Source organism: Ahaetulla prasina, chromosome 3 (genome assembly GCF_028640845.1).
Source record: "Ahaetulla prasina isolate Xishuangbanna chromosome 3, ASM2864084v1, whole genome shotgun sequence".
Lineage (NCBI taxonomy): Eukaryota > Metazoa > Chordata > Lepidosauria > Squamata > Colubridae > Ahaetulla > Ahaetulla prasina.
In genome coordinates, this window is record NC_080541.1 from 142,549,958 (window position 1) to 142,567,208 (window position 17,251).

The 17,251-nt window shown below is 37.5% G+C and overlaps 1 protein-coding gene and 1 long non-coding RNA gene across 3 annotated transcripts in view; one reads left to right on the forward strand and one right to left on the reverse strand.

The window, feature by feature from the left end:
* CCDC18 (coiled-coil domain containing 18) overlaps positions 1 to 12,949 on the forward strand; it is a 44,939-nt gene extending 31,990 nt beyond the window's left edge. The window contains exons 21-29 of the mRNA XM_058175782.1: positions 2,356 to 2,569; positions 4,101 to 4,200; positions 4,720 to 4,836; positions 4,980 to 5,123; positions 5,570 to 5,773; positions 6,179 to 6,316; positions 7,611 to 7,799; positions 9,276 to 9,713; positions 11,597 to 12,949. Of these exons, the coding sequence (XP_058031765.1) occupies positions 2,356 to 2,569; positions 4,101 to 4,200; positions 4,720 to 4,836; positions 4,980 to 5,123; positions 5,570 to 5,773; positions 6,179 to 6,316; positions 7,611 to 7,799; positions 9,276 to 9,686 (1,517 nt within the window). The 3' untranslated portion in view covers positions 9,687 to 9,713; positions 11,597 to 12,949. The remainder of the gene's footprint in view (positions 1 to 2,355; positions 2,570 to 4,100; positions 4,201 to 4,719; positions 4,837 to 4,979; positions 5,124 to 5,569; positions 5,774 to 6,178; positions 6,317 to 7,610; positions 7,800 to 9,275; positions 9,714 to 11,596) is intronic.
* LOC131194607 (uncharacterized) lies at positions 6,882 to 17,111 on the reverse strand. 2 transcript variants are annotated; one of them, XR_009154241.1, is made up of 4 exons: positions 16,754 to 17,111; positions 10,347 to 11,296; positions 9,538 to 9,635; positions 6,882 to 7,793 (listed from the first exon to the last, which is right to left on the reverse strand). It is a non-coding gene; the product is annotated as an uncharacterized LOC131194607 (long non-coding RNA). The 2 variants fall into 2 exon arrangements; XR_009154240.1 differs by lacking the exon at positions 6,882 to 7,793 and adding an exon at positions 7,822 to 9,434.
* Positions 17,112 to 17,251: the final 140 nt, after the last annotated feature.

Sequence of the window (17,251 nt, forward strand, 5' to 3'; positions counted from 1 at the left end):
CATTGAGGATCTATTAGAATCTATAACTATTTTGATAGATAAAATAGGAGAATTTGGAAAAGTAACAGGTTTAAAAATAAATAAAGATAAAATGAAGATCTTAACAAAAAATATGTTAATGAAGCAAAAAGTTGAACTAGTAGAAAGATCAGAGATGCAGATCACAAATAAAGTTAAATATTTGGGGATTTTTTTGACTGCAAGATGCAGCACATTGAAAGAGAATAATTATAGTACACTCAAACAGCGGATTGTATCAAATTTGGCAAAATGGGAGAATCTGCATCTATCATTGATTGGAAGAATATCAACAATTAAGATGAATATATTACCTAGAATATTATATCTGTTCCAGACAATTCCAATCAGATTGGGGAAAGGATACTTTGAAGAATTGAACAAAATAATATTGAAATACATTTGGCAAGGTAAAAAAGCGAGGATAAAATTAAAACTATTGCAAGATACGAGAATAAGAGGAGGTTTTGGACTACCCAACTGGGAATTATACTACCAAGCTGCAAGTTTAATGTGGATCAAGGAATGGATAACTTTAAGGAACAACAGAATACTGACTTTGGAACGACATGATTTGTTATTGGGATGGCATGCCTTTTTATGGTATGGACAAGCTAAAACACAGGGATATTTTAGAAGACACTTTGTAAGAGAGGCTTTGTTATTAAACTGGGAGAGGATAAAGAAAAGTCATTATTTAAAAATTCCAGTCTGGGTATCAACAATCGAGGCATTCTCATATTCAGTAACATTTAGAAAGGAACAAATCATTAGATATAAAGAATTGTTAAATTAAAAGGTTGAATTAAAAACTATGCCAGAACTAGAAATAGAAGGCATAAAAATGAATTGGTTTTCTTATTTGCAAATACACTCCAGATATGATAAAGACTCCAAAATAGAAGGCTTCTATAATAATTTGACTAGTTTTGATAGGAAATTGTATGGATACTTATTAGAGATTAAATTAGAAGAAGAACAAGTTAAGGAGACGATGATTGCCTGGGGGAAGAATTTTGGACATGGGACTGATTTAGAGACATGGCAAAAATTATGGACTCATAATTATAAAATGACAATGTCTACGGCATACAAAGAGAATTTGTATAAGATGTTTTATAGGTGGCATCTACCTCCAACAAGAATTGACAGAATGTTTAAGGACAAATCCGAAAAATGCTGGAAGTGCCATCAGACACCTGGATCATATTACCATATGTGGTGGACATGCGTGGAAGCTAAAAGATACTGGACTAAAATACACACATGGTTGGAAAAAATGATTAAAAAACATATCGATTTCAAGCCAGAAGTCTTTTTATTAGGGATCATACCAGAAATATATAGTAGAGAGTTGAGGTATTTGATGGTGAATGTTATAACAGCAGCCAGGATTGTGTTTGCTAAAAATTGGAAAAATGAGAAATTACCTTTGCAAGAACAAATTATTAGGAAAATAATGGAATGTGCAGAAATGAGTAAATTGACATTTGAAATTAGAGAGCAGGAAGATAAACAATATTATAAGATATGGGACTTATTTTATCAATGGTTAGAAGGAAGGATATGTTAGAAAAGATCTAAGAAGTGTCATTATTAAGTGAAATATTAATTGAATTGATTTAGAATGATGGAATGAATGATGTTATCAGATAAAATATTAATTTGTGGGAATTTATATGAAATGAGAGAATGAAAGGTTATAGCCATTGGTTAATTAAAGGTTTAGATATCAGATGGATGCAATGTAATGCTAGATGAATCAAAGAGATTTTTACATTGAAATTGCACAAGAGATGTATTATCACCCCACCAACACACTGTAATTGGATTGAAGATGTTTCTGTTTGTTTGTTTTAAAAAAAAATAAAAAAAACTTTTTTTAAAAAAAAAAGACTATATGAAAACTTTTGAATGCATCATACAGGCACATGTGCATGCACACACACATCACAGTCATCTTAACTGGGTTGCAGCTTGATTCTAAGTAGAATTAAACTTTTGATTTTAAACATGAATCTTTACTTCATAGAGAGAATAGAAATAGGGTGTTTCTAATATGGCCAAAGAATATTTTTTCCAGAGTCCCTTTCTTGGAACCTAGTCTATTAGATTTAGGGATAGGCACACAGTTCAGTTACTTCCAAATAATATATTTCACTTTTGGTTTTTTAAAAAAAGTATTTTATGGTGATTGCTGATATTGAACTTGTTGTGTTCTTCATCTTGGAATAGCCTGAAAGATAGGGTAGAAACTTAAAACTCTATCATGTGTGTAAATCAATATATTGTTTGGCTAAACATTCTTGATTGCTTTTTTTTCTATTTGCACAAAAGTGAAAGAATTAGAAGATAAGCTGCTTATAAGTGAGACCCAGCAAAAAGATTCCATACAGAAAATAGAATCTCTAGAAATTGAGCTGCAAAACACCACTGGGGAGTTAAAAACTACTTTGAGACAACTGCAAGACCTTCGGGATACATTACAGAATGCACAGATATCCCTAGAGGAGAAGTATACTACTATCCATGATTTAACAGATGAATTAAGGTGTGTTAATAAGCATTACAGAAGTGGATTGGTGTAATAAATTAGTAATTTCAGCAGGTGGCGTACCTATTCAAGCTTGCCTGGGCTTAAAAACCTAGCATGATTGGATCTAGTTAGCATTTGGATGGGAGAACTTAAGAGAATTCCATGGCTATATGCTGATGTGCAACAAACATCAAGGAAAAAAACACTGGCAAATTATTTTTGTGTTTCTGCCCCAAAAATCTTCAGGGATATTTTACCAGAGCTATCAGAATTTTATCTCAAATCAAGAGAGTATTTTTCACCATTGCAACTTAATAAATTAGAATTCTTATTTCAAAATTTATTGTCAGCATTTTGTTAATTGAAATACACCTTGAATTTATTTTATTTATTAACAATGAAATGCTAACATGTCTTTTGAATGATTTTATTGCCTTAAAATCACTGCACTGCTGAATTTTGAAGCAAAATAGCTTTAACTGTCCTTCAAGCTATTTCCCAAATGTAGAGAAGTGCAAAGCTAGATATGAAATTAAGACAAAAAATACAGGTATTATCTACTCTCTCATAAAAGTATAAGTATAAAACAAAGAAACAAAATAGTATACACATACGCATGGAGAGCAACAGACAAAAAAAGCCTGTTAGATGTATAACTTAGCTGAGACACATTTGCTTGACAAAAACAAAAGCAAAAATATGCTATTAATCTTCATTTTAGAAATAATGAATCATTTAACTTAGAACTTAGAATGGCTTAATGCTAAATATGGCTTAATGCTAAATATGAGAGTCCATAGACTTGGTCCATGAGTCTGTATATGATTATTTACAAAGTGAATAGGTCATGTTTAGAATCAGCATACTAAACTGTTGTATTTAATTAATTACTTTAATTACTTGTAAGTACCAATGGAAGGGAGTATATGTAGCTTTAGTACTTTTTAAGTACTGACATTGTTGAAAATATTATGAGTGGCATGGCAACCTAGTGGTGAAGATGCTTGCCTCCCACTCAGAAGGTTGAGAGTTCAGTACTAGGTAGAAGCAGCTATTTCTTTCCTAGGATGCAAAGAAAGAATATCTGTGGCTAACTCCATGTAAGCATCAGGAAGGGCATCCAGCCAGTAAATGCCCAGCTTCATCCAGTTGCCCCAATTCTATCCCAAATAGGGAATACAGGATCATTAAAAAGAGAGTTTATTGTTGAAAATATGTATGTACAAACTTAAATTCACTTTTTTCTAGTATTTCTAGGGAAAAATCATTCGTATTTATTAATCTCTTATATTAAGTATTATGTGGTTTAATATGATTAATTATATTAACCCAAAATTCAATGTCACGTGATCAATGCTATACTACAATTTCTGCTTATAGATTTGGCTGTGTTTTTTTCTTAGTTTTTATGAGTCGCCGACTGAATAAGTTACTTCTAAATAAACATAGAATCAGAATATGGAAGAATTGGATGAGTATAATTAGAATTTACAGTGTAACTTCCCTAATAGAGAAAATATTTTTCATTTTTAAATGAAAATTGCAGAGAATGCAAGGATGAACTTGAAGAGAAAAAGCAAGAACTTCTTGACATGGAAAAGATGCTAAAAGAAAGAAATTGGGATTTGAAACAAAGAGCAGCTCAGGTTAGAAGAATATGTAAATTTAATAAGCTTGGGGTGTAATTAGTAAATATATTTGGGGTGCATATATTCATTAATGCTGCACAATTTTAGTGTGTACCGGTAATCCTCAACTTATAATTTATTTGTTTAATGATGGTTTGAAATTATAACAGCTTTGCAAAAAGAGATGACCCATCCTGAAGTTATGATTGTTGCACCATCTTGTGGTCACAATTTGGTGGTTGGCAATCGGCTTGTATTTACAACAGTTGCAGTCTCTTGTGGTCAAGTGGTCACAATTTGCAACCTTCCAGCTGGCTTCCACAAAGTCAACTGGGTAAGCCAGAATCACTTAACAACCATGTGATTTGCTAATTACCATAGCAACTGTGGTAAAATGGTCGCAAAATTGGGTCCCATCATATGATGACTCGCTTAATGGCTGCATAACTTAGCAATCAAAATTCAAGTCCCAATTGCCATGAGTTGAAATATAATATTTGTTTCTGTTTTAATATTTTGTCTTTCCTTTTTTAAAAGGTTACACAGTTGGATATGTCAATTCGTGAGTACAGGGGAGAAATGGAACAAAAAATAATTACATTGCAAGGTAGCTTGGAAAAAGCAGAGCTGCAGATAAAAGATTATAATAAACAGGTACTGTTACCAGTATTGTTCAAAATGCTCTTTAAAATAATTGCTTCTAGTTGCTTACTTTTCACAAATGTCTGATGTGAAGAGTTTTAACTCCTCAAATGGTTATTCTCTTTATAACTTACTTGCTTACATTTTGCTATCAGATTGAGAGTTTGGCAAGCAAGATACAATGTTCAAAAGAGGAGCTTCAAGAAAAAGAATATAATATTCTCCAACAAGATCAAGAGATAAATAATCTTAGAAAAGAGAATGAACAAAAGCAGCAAAAAATAACAGATACTGAGAATGTAAGTTTCTCTTGTCTATTTTTCTCTCTGCCTTTTTTTCAATATTCCAGGTTTCTAATCTAACCAGTTCCTTATTTAATCAATAAAATATGATAAGGAATAACATTGCCTTTTCATAAAAGAGACTATTGTCTGAAATATGTTCCACTGAATTCATTGAAGCTTGTTGAAATATAGTTTGTTTACTTTTCCATGAGAACATGCCAGTATTTTTGCATTTAATTTTCTGATACTGCTAATTTTTTCTTTCTCTTTAGAGAAATTTGTATACATATCTGCCAACAAAGAATACTGTTCCATCTGGCTGATGATTTTAACATACTCTTGAACTTTGTTTATCAGACAGCAGATCTGATTTTAGGATAACAAATAAGAACTACTAAAAACGAAATAACAGAAAAACACAAGATTCTTAGTATGTAAAAAGAACACTTTTCTTTCTTTAGAAGCTGAAAGATCAAGAAAGATGTATTGCAGAACAGTATAAAGAAATACTTGATTTGGGGCAACAGTTGAGACTGGAACGTGAAGCAATGAAACAAGTTCATGTGGATCTATTAGAGAGTCGCCGCCAACAGGCTCAAGCTCAGAGAGATGTGGACAGGATCTCTCTTGAACTGGAAGAAGTGAACCATATCTCACATGAAAAAGTAACCAATTTTACAGTTTAATTTTATGAGAAATCAACTATCCCAATGGTTCAGAGCACAGTTTCAAATGGGGAAAGACAAAAGGTTAAAGCTAACCAATAATGCTAGATTAGTTTGAAATGATGTAAAACAAGTATTTCAGACCTCTTAAACTTGTGGAGAAAACCTGAAAAAGGTCTGGTTATTTTAAGGAATAACAGAGAAGTGCTTGAAACATTAATACAAAATGTTTCAAAAATATTTTCTTGATTGGTTTGGGAAAATTAGTAGCAACCTCCTATATAAACAAACTTGAGATATTTTGGTATTGCTTAAAATATTCTTGTTTTTAATAATGCTAATTTAATATTTTAAGACAATATGGCAAGACATTAATTTTTGTTGGGGGGCATAATTCTCTTTCAGGAAACCCGTGTAAATAATTTGGCAGAACAATTGGGAGCAGCTCAAGTGCGAGAAACTGAGTTAGAAGCAAGGATGCAAACTGAGATTAAAAGGCTCACTGCAGAAATACATTTGCTAAAGCAGTCTTTTTTATCAGAGGTGAGAACAAAATTGTTCTTTCCCATTTATTTCATCTTAGGTATGAGAGAATGAGAAACTCTATGTGTGTGTTTGGCTCTAAGAATTGGCTCTTGGGTTTCCTTTTTTACGTACACATAATTTCTTTTGTACCAAGTTTGTATGAAATAATTTCAGAGCATTCAGTCCACTTTCTCACAAGTTATGAACTGAACACTGATAAACTATTTAAATACCATGGATATGCATAATATCAACAGCTACTATCCTATGGCATACCCTAGGGCTTAGGCCATGGAATAACTTGCTGCTATGGTTAAGGATTGCTGTCTTTGTTAAGTTTTTTTTGTTAAGATGTAATAGTTTAGATTGCATCATATATGAATGTTTGCTAGCTACTTGAAATCATAAATTGAGAATGAATAGGACATCCATTTTTAAAAATTACATGTATTTGTTGAAATAATAAAACCAGAAGGGAACCATTTTAGTTTAGTGCAGGGGTGTCAAACTCATGGGCCGTGGGCTGGATACATCACATGCTGGCGATGCCCACCCATTTTAGCGAAGGGGAAAAAGTTGCGATATGTCACATGATGATGCGAGTTTGACACCCCTGGTCTAGTGGTTAAGGCAAGAGACTGAGTTCCAGGTTTGCCTTAGAAAATGTTTGGGTGACCTTGGGCCAGCCACTCTTTCTCTCAGCCCAACTCTTCTCACACGGTGGTTGTTGTGGGAAAAATAGGAAAAAGAACAAATGTAGGTATGTTCGCTGCCTTGAGTTGTTTATAAAAATAAGGCATGATTTAAAATAAAAACTATTTAAAAAGTACAATACAATGGGAATGTTCATTGATTTAGTGTGGATTTAATAGTAATTAAGAGTATTTGCGAACTTTTACAGTATTTTAAAACATTTTAAAAGTAGAATACAAAGAACTACATCACCAATAAAATACAGTAGTGATATGATTAAAATTATAGTTATTAAAAGAAATAAAAACATGGGAAAAATTGTATAAAAATCTATATATTTATTTAGTATCAGTACTGAATTAGTTGCTTCCTTAAGTTTGTCGTATGGCTTCATCTTCTCATTTTTAGAATATAAAGACTTTTCAAAAATAGGTAACAAACTCACATCCTGAATCCATTCCTTAAGATCAGGAGAAAAAAGTTCCTTTTCATTGATGTAAGATTATTCTCCTCTTCGCTGAGTGCCAAACATGTTCATTAGTGAAACAGAACTGCTGCTTAAACTTGTATTAATTTTGAAATATTGAAAAATTGTATTTGAAATATATTTTGTCTTCAGAAACTTTCCCATGAAGAAGAACAGACAAAATGGCAGCAGTCGCTATCTAAATCTCATCATGTTAATGGGCAACTACAACAGATCAAATTAGAACTGGATGATGCTCAAGACACTGTTTATAATCTGCAACAACAGCTTCAGTCCAGAGATGATACGATTCAGGCAACAAATGAAAAGTTACTCCTTAAAGTAAGTTAAAAAAAGAATATTTATATTAGATATAAGGTTGTCATCTCAGTTCATATTATAGGTACATGGAATACATGTCTGTTAACACTGGAATTTGTACTCTGGATGTTACTCATTCATAGTTAGTATGAAAACCTTGGCTGAAGAGAGAGGTGGACAAAAAAAAACATTATAAGGTATTGTTGAAGGGGATGGTTGATAGTGTTAATCTTTATGAACTGTGTTTTGGATCTTGGGAGGCCAAACTTAGCAGAAAAATGAAATCTGCATTTATGATGTTAGGGAATTTAATGGCAAAAAGACAACACGTGGCTTGCTTCTTTCAGGTTGCTATTTTTACATACATACATGGATTTTGAACCACAAAGGAATCGTCTTCTCTAAAATTAAGAAAGAATTGTCATAACATGTTTGCTGAGCCCATCTCTTCTCTTTTGAGCTCTGAGAGCCTATCTCACTTCATATATAAAACAACAGTCAGAAATAATTAGACTGGGTAGTGGAAGCCAGTTCTTTCAATTATGGAGAGTTTGTCAGCATGTCCAATCTCTTACTCAGTGCAAGAATCCAAATTAGTGCAGCCTCAGTAGATGGCTACTTAGGCTCTTCTTGAAGACATCTAGTAAAGACTTAATTGAGTCTGATTCTAATATCAAATTGGTTTTCCTGTTTAAAGAATGTTTTTTGAAGTATGATGCTGAGAATTGTCCCCAGCACTTGGAGTAAAGCAGAATAAAGTGAAACTGTGATTTGAAAACTATAATTTTGTTGATGCAGTCTGCTTCAAGTTTAGTTTGGAATTAACTATTATTCAAAAAACTTATGAATGCCAATCCAAATGAAGCCTTTAAGATCTTTTGCTGAGAGTATTCTGTAAAGAAGCCTTTTTCAACTGGAATTCCATTGAATCTGAGAGTTCTGCAAGAGGTTGTTAAGGGTACTTTCAAGATATTGTGATTGAAAAAAACCATTTTTTGAACTTTGCATATTGTATGCTAGTGATGGGAATTTTTATTTGTCACAACTTAACATTCTGGCCTGAATTATATTAGGTAGCTTTTATATTTTTTTGCATTTTATACAAGGGTTTTATGAGACCTGAAGATTATATCAACTGCTATTACAGGGTAAAAAGATTGAGAAAAACTGCTTCTTCTATAGTAAAGCTGCCTGATAGAAGTTCCCAATTTATTTGTTGCCTTTTAATCTCACTTGGTCTCTAGCAAATTTTTTTCCTTCACTCTGTCATCACTATCTCCTGTTATTCAAATATTATTTCAGATAATTACTTAATAATCTATAGAAACAGTATTGGAGATGCTTTGTTTAATAACAATAACCAAGCCATGTATGTTGTTCATAACATTTTTATTAATCAGAAATACTATCAATATTTTTGTTAAACAAGTAGCTTTTGTTAAGATGATCCCTGATCACCTAATTTCTACAAAGTTTTAAATTTGTGTTGCACTATAGGAATCTGAGCTTACAAGATTACAAACAAGAATTGCAGTTCATGAAAGAACAGCAAGCATCAAGCAACTAATAGAGCATCATTGGTTTGATAATCAAGGACTTGACTTTGCCAAGCAGTCTACTTGCAGAAAACTACGTCGTTCGACAAGCACCAGTGATCTAAATATTAAGGACAATAAAAATGTACTAAGTCAAAATCAGACAGTTACACTACACTCTTCAGTGAGTTCTGAAATGTCAAAATATAAATCTCATGCTTCACCAAAGAGTTTGAATGAGTCTTCCTTTGATCCTTTGACATACAATGTAGATGAAGAGGTAACATGTAACAGTAATGACTTTCAAACACTCAGTAGCATGCTGAAATATATCAACAAGGAGATAAAGGATTCTGAAAATTCTTCACTATAATTTTTATCTGCTGTAAAGAAAAATCAAGTATGTATTTCTGTATTTAATATTTCTTAGCTAAATGGAGTACAATATACCTTGTCACTGAAGTAACTTTTCATGCAACTATTGTTACTTTTTTTTAATGTAAACAGAGTAATTTTTTAATGTAAACAGAGAAATTAACTGAAGTTAAATCAACAATTTGCTCCCCAAAAGGCCAAGTGCAATACATGAAAATAAAACAGAGTGGAAAAAAACTAAAATGGACCTGTCATATTTCTAGAATATTTAATACATCAGAGTCAATGTTTTATAGATAGTTCTCGACTTATGACCACAAATGAGCCCAAAATTTTTATTAAGGGAAATATTCAGTAAATGAATTTTGCCCCACTTTATGACCTTTTGCACCATAGTTAAGTGCATCACTGCAGTTAAATTAGTAACATGGTTAACTGAATCTGGCTTCCCCATTAACTGCTTGTGAGATCATAAAAAATGATAACATGATCCTGGACACTGCAACCAACATGAGTCAGTTGCCAAACATTTGAATTTGATCATGTGACTATGGGTACACTGCAACAGTTGTTAAGTGTAAAAAATGGTCATAAATCACTTTTTTCAATGCCTTTGTAACTTTGGTCACTAAAAGAGCTGTTATAAATCAAGGATTACCTGTATTTACTATGTTCAGTGACATCCAGATTAAAGATCACCTAAGTTTATTTTCTCAGAATTAAATTCTATAATGTTTCTGGAGATCTTTTTACCAAGAATTAGAAATGCAATGAATACGGGGAATAAAGGAATGTGCAAAGGATTGCTGTTTAAATATCAATAGATATTTATAGTAGCAGCTCAAATGTTGGTCTCAGTTGCGTCAAAGAATTCTTCAGATCATTTTACTACAGGTAGTCCTTACCTTATGACCACAATGAGCCTGGAATTTTGGTTATAAATTATATCAGTCATAAATTGAGTAAATATGTGGTTGCACTTGATTTTATGACTTTTTTTGCAATGGTCATTATCTGTATCACCGTTAAGTGAATCAAATATGGTTGTAAATCTGAATCCAATTGGGCCTTTTTGCAGGAAAAGGCAAAAAAGTCAAAACCTGATCATGTGACTGCAGGACACTGCAATCAATCAAATATGAGCTGACTGCCAATGGCATATGGCATTATAGAGCAGAGGTCTCCAACCTTGGCAACTTTAAGCCTGGCGGACTTCAACTCCCAGAATTCCATAGCCAGCAAAGCTGGCTGTGGAATTTTGGGAGTTGAAGTCCATCAGGCTTAAAGTTGCCAAGGTTGGAGACCCCTGTGACAGAGCGTGACTGGTTATGCACTTGGAAAATTGAATATCGTTTCACGACTACAAATTTTTGGAGGTTAGAGACTAGAAATGATGGGTGAAGGATGGGACCGTGGTTCTACTTTGCAGTGGATTTTTTTATTTATAAAGTTACATTTGGTGATATGCTGTGATGCCTTTCATATCTGACTCATTAGAGATGTTTTTTTATCAGTGAGGAGGTTGGTATTTTGGCCCCCAGGGTGGTCTTCATGTGGCTCTCATGACATTTTGAATTTGAAATCCTTCTTATATGGTCTTGTAGAATCCTGTACAGAGAGAGAGATTGTTTCTTACATAATTCATGGCTAGCAAAGGACAATCATTCTATAAGATTGCAGTAAAAATACACACAACTATTGGATTTCATTTAAATTAATTTGTAAATTCTGAGATTGAGCTCTTTTGATTTTAGAGAGAATATATCTCCTAAAATTTAATAAACTAGAGGTATTGCTGAAGTAAAATTTCCATCTAGGAAGATTTTATATCTCACAGTGCTTTCTTTAATAAGAACTTGAGGTCTGAGTGAACTAATATTCTTGTAACTGAAAATATGTTTATTTCAGGAAGAAAGTTTCTGAAGAAATAGTGTGCTGGCATGCAATTGACCACAGATGGATTTATGGGGACAGCATGGCGTTCATAACATTCTATAGAAACCTCAAATATAGTTATATTTAGTAACTATCCACCAAAAATTATTTTCTGTGCTACTTTTTCAGTATTTTTATTATTTCTTAAACTAGTAATGTTCTTTAATTATGTTTACTAATAAAGTGAAATCCATAAAAAATCATTTTTAAACAAAACTTTTCATTAAACTTTAAAATTTCAGCTAAACACATAATTTATAATGAAACAGATCTTATAATATTGCCCTACATTAAAAAAATACTAATAAAGATAAATAGTATTGTATGTATAGAATGCATGGATTTCAAATGGAGATTTATAGCCAGGTGCATTTGTGTGCACATAAAACTTATACACCATTAGCTCATACACTATGGCATGATCATGATCAAAAGAATGACACATACACATATCCCTACTGGGATGATTCATATCTATGGGGAAAAGTAAACAAGGATGCTTTCCTGTTTTAATTGGCCACTTAGTCTATCCCAGATCACTCCACCATTATGAAACATCTTGATTTTTTCCTACATGTATCTCTTGATGATGCACAGATTTGATGCAATAGAGAGAAACTGCAGAATAATATTTTGTATGGAACTCCCATAATTTTTTTAAAAAAAATTCTACCCTTAGATGCAATAGCTTAGGATAGAATTTTTAATTCAGCTACTTTTTTTCCCAGTTCATCTTATCTCATATATGTGAGGATTAAATTACAATGCATTTTGATCTAAAGAAAAGGCATGAAATAAACATTGTATTAATTGTGATTATGAGGAAATCAAGGCTTTCTCTTATAAAAAGCTGCACATGCAGTATTATATATATTATAGGACGTTTGATGGGGGCCCGATCAGAGACCGACGTTGTTCTTGTTATGACAACGGCGGCGATGGGGTCCTATCATCCTACGTTCGTTTGTCATCTAATAGCATCGCTTTACCGGAGGAACTTAAATTCCATCTATTGTCCGGAACTTATTGTGACCATCTGATTGGCCAGATTAAGACTGTTACCATCTGCCACCCTCTATAAACTCCGAAATGTACTCGCGATCACAGCTTCTTAACCTGCGAGTCTCCCCCCTCTCGCAGTCATGGCCCTCCACTTTATCGAGGGCCTACCTTGATGACGGATTTTGGAATCCCGAGAGGTGGCATGCTTCTAAGAGAAGGCTTAGGGGTTTTTTAATTAGGTGTTATAATAAATTCTTATTTAAGTTATCCAAGGGGAAGGGTGGGACGGCGAAGTTAGGTTCAGGGGGATACCTATCTGAGCCTTTGCTAGATCCTGTGCCAGCTCATGCATAAATATCATCGATTCTGAGGTGGAAGAGGAGGGTGGAGCTCATGGTCTTGGGGATAACCCTATCTGCACGGTAAGTGGGAGGGGCAGGTATGGCGGACGCGGGGGCCCATATCGAGTTCGGGGAGTGCGCCCTCGCTATTTACGAGCGATCGCGCACTCCGGTCCCCCGATAGTTTCCCGTTCCCCGAGTGGCTTAAATCCTCAGAAGCTGGACCTTCGCCTGATGTTATGCAATGCCAGGTCCGTTATAAATAAAGCCCCCCTCATCTCCGATCTTATACAGGAGGGGGGTGCGGACCTGATTGGCATTTCGGAGACCTGGTTGGGCACGGAAGGGGGGGTTCCCCTGATAGAGATGTGCCCACCGGGTTTCCGTGTGTTTCATCAGGCCAGGGCCCAGGGTAGGGGTGGGGGAGTGGCGGTTATTATCAACGGGAGTCTTGAGCCGAGGGAGATCACTGTACCACAGATAACCGGATGTGAGTCCCTCCTCGTTAAGTGGGGCCGTGGGATGCAGGTGGGTGTACTGATCACGTACCTAGCTCCTTGCTACGTGACAGATTCCCTGCCTGAGCTGTTGGATGTGGTCGCTGGGACGGCAATGGAGATCCCCAGGCTTATGGTCATGGGGGATTTCAATTTGCCGTCGGTGGGGATAGCATCCACATCAGCTCGGGAGTTCATGGCTTCCATGACGGCCTTGAACCTGACCCAATTAGTGAACGACCCCACTCACATCGGGGGAAACACTCTGGATTTGATTTTTGTCTCTGGACAGTGGTTGAATGATCTGGAATTAGGGGAGTTAGTTATTAGACCCTTGTCATGGTCAGATCATTCGCTCCTTCAGCTAGACTTTCGAACCGCCGATCCCCGCCGCAGGGAGACGGAACCGACTCGCTGGTTCCGTCCCAGGCGCCTGATGGACCCTGAAAGGTTCCAGACGGAGCTTGGGCTATTCCTGAGGATTTGGCCCACAACTCGGCTGGAGCTCTGGTTGCCGCCTGGGATCGGGCGGCGGCTGGCGCCTAGATCGAGTTGTGCCTTTGCGGCCTCTGACCCGGTGCCGATCTCGCTTAGCCCTTGGTACTCCGAGGGGCTGAGGGAGATGAAGCGCCGGAAAAGACGCCTAGAGAGTATCTGAGGGCCAGCCGATCCGAATCTGACCGGACACTAGTTAGGTCTCAAATTCAGACCTATCTTGTGGCGATGAGGCTGGCAAACGGGAGTATTTTTCCAACCTCATTGCATCAGCAGATAACGCCCAGCCGCCCTGTTTAGGTGACCCGCTCGCTCCTCCATCAGGGAGCGGTAGAAGATCCCTTAAAGGGTCGAGCTGAGGAATTTGGACAATATCTGTTTGATAAAATCGCTCAGATTCGGGAAGGGTTGGACACAGACTGGGTGGATCCGGACGGGTGAGGGAGGCAGGTCTTGATGTTATTATCTGGGATGAGTTTGATCCTGTGATCGCTGAGGACATGGACAGGTTAATGGGGAGATTGAATGCGACCACATGTTTATTGGACCCGTGTCCCTCCTGGTTGGTATTGGCCACCCGGGAGGTGACACGAGGCTGGCTCAGAAAATCGTGAACGCTTCTTTGATGGAGGGTGTTTTCCTGCCGCCTTGAAAGAGGCGGTGGTGAGGCCCTCCTCAAGAAGCCTTCCTTGACCCAGCTAGTTTAGCAAATTATCGTCGTCTCCAACCTTCGCTTTTGGCAAAGGTTGTCGAGTGTGGTTGCACGACAGTTGCCCCAGTACCTGGATGAAACTGTCTATCTTGATCCATTCCAGTCCGGTTTCCGCCTGGTCACAGCACGGAAACAGCCTTGGTCGCGCTGGTTGATGATCTCTTGAGGGCTCGGGACAGAGGTTGTTCCTCTGTCTTGGTCCTATTAGTTCTCTCAGCGGCTTTTGGTACCATCGATCATGGTATCCTGCCGCGCCGACTCGAGGACTTGGAGTGAGTGGCACTGTTCATCGGTGGTTCTCCTCCTACCTCTCCGACCGGTCGCAGACGGTGTTGACGGGGGGACAGAGATCGACCCCAAGGCGCCTCTTATGTGGGGTGCCGCAAGGGTCGGTTCTCTCGCCTCTTCTGTTCAACATCTATATGAAGCCGCTGGGTGAGATCATCCGTGGTCTTGGGGTGAGTTGTCATCTATACGCTGATGATACTCAGCTCTATATTTCCACCCCTAACCACCCCAACGAGGCTGTTGAAGTGATGTCCCAGTGCCTGGAGGCCGTACGGGTCTGGATGGGGAGGAACAGACTCAGACTCAATCCCACCAAGACCGAGTGGCTGTGGATGCCGGCGGCCGATACAGTCAGCTAATTCCATCACTGACCATTGGGGGCGAACTATTGGCCCCCACGGAAAGGGCTCGTAATCTGGGTGTCCTCCTGGATGCACGGCTATCTTTAGAAGATCATATGATGGCCGTCACCAGGGGAGCCTTTCATCAGGTTCGCCTGATACGCCAGTTACGCCCCTTTCTGGATCGGGCTTCCTTATGCACGGTCGCTCATGCCCTTGTTACATCCCGCCTGGACTACTGTAATGCTCTCTACATGGGGCTCCCCTTGAAGTGTGCCCGGAGACTCCAACTGGTCCAGAATGCGGCTGCGCGGGTGATAGAGGGAGCACCTTTTGGCTCCCATGTAACACCCCTCCTGCGTAACCTGCACTGGCTCCCAGTGGTCTTCCGGGTTCACTTTAAGGTACTTGTCATCACCTTTAAAACGCTCCATGGCCTAGGGCCGGGATATTTACGGGACCGCCTACTGCCACCATTAGCCTCTCACCGACCAGTGCGCTCTCACAGAGGGCCCCCTCCGGATACCGTCAGCTAAACAATGTCAGCTGGCGACCTCTAGGGGAGGGCCTTCTCTGTGGGGCCCCTACCTCTGGAACGAGCTCCTCTGGGGCTTCGTCAACTCCCCGATCTCAAGTCCTTCCGCCGCGAGCTGAAGACGTTGCTGTTTCGAAGAGCAGGACTAGCCTGAATGTAGTTTTTTAAATTGGGATTTTTAAAAAAGGGGTTTAAATGAGGTTTTAAATTTGTATTCAAAAGTCAGAGCATCAATTGAATTCAACTATCTATTCTTTAGCTGTTTTTAATCTATTATATGTTTTCTGTTGTTGTTGTTTTTTGTCTGTGAACCGCCCTGAGTCCTTCGGGAGAAGGGCGGTATACAAATATAATAAATAATAATAATAATAATAATAATAATATCTTACAGCTGCAGCTAAGAAAATTATTTCTAGTTCCCTTTTCAGATAAATCTTTCCCTTGGTGCACTGAAGCAATATCAAAAACTCTAGTATATATGCTGGGGTTCTGCCTATCCATGGGAATAGCTATTAAGAGTTTTTAAAAAAAGCAAGCTATTTTCTTAATGACTTGACTTTATTTATAAAAGAAATTGCACACCTGCAATAACACATCACAGAAAATAACATTCAAAAGTTGTAACAAAATATTTTCCTACTGTTATGTCACCCTTATTTTATCCTCAAAGTCTGTCAAACTATCATATAGGCCCCATCTCAACAGCATCTATGTTACCTATCACTAAAACTTTTCTGTAACTTTAAATGGGCAAAACTTTGCATCACAGGGCAAAACCTGAGCAAGAATATGACTATTTGCCTGCTGCTTATATTTTTGCTTTGCTACTGACTTAAGTTTGAAGAGTGCTAAGACGATGAGACAGAAAACATCAAAACTAGCAGGCAGCAAACCCCACACCGACTCACACTGATATTACCTTATGAGCCACGGTGGCGCAGTGGTTAGTGCAGTACTACTGCAGGCTACTTCTGCTGGCTTCAATTTGACTCAGCCTTCCATCCTTCCGAGGTGGCTAAAATGAGGACCCAAATTGTTGGGGACAATATGCCGACTCTGTAAAACCGCTTAGAGAGGGCTGGAAAGCGGTATGTAACTTTTAAGTGCTATTGTTCTCTCTGGGCAAGGGAAACATCAGCAAACGAACAACTAAATCCCGGAAGCATCAAGAGCTCAAAACTCTTACACGCCACGAGCAACATAGTGTCACTGAGCATAGGCAATGCTCCCACCCGGTGAAGTCCACGTTCTGGGGAATTCACGGGCTAAATGTTACCTCACTAAAGTCAAGCGAAGTAGAAACTAAGCGTTCTCGAGCCACACTGAACTATACAGGACTGCCTTCCCGTTACGAAGGCGTTTCCGTTCTAAACCGGAAGCGGAAGTAGGGTGGGCCACAAGGAAGCGCTTCCGGTGG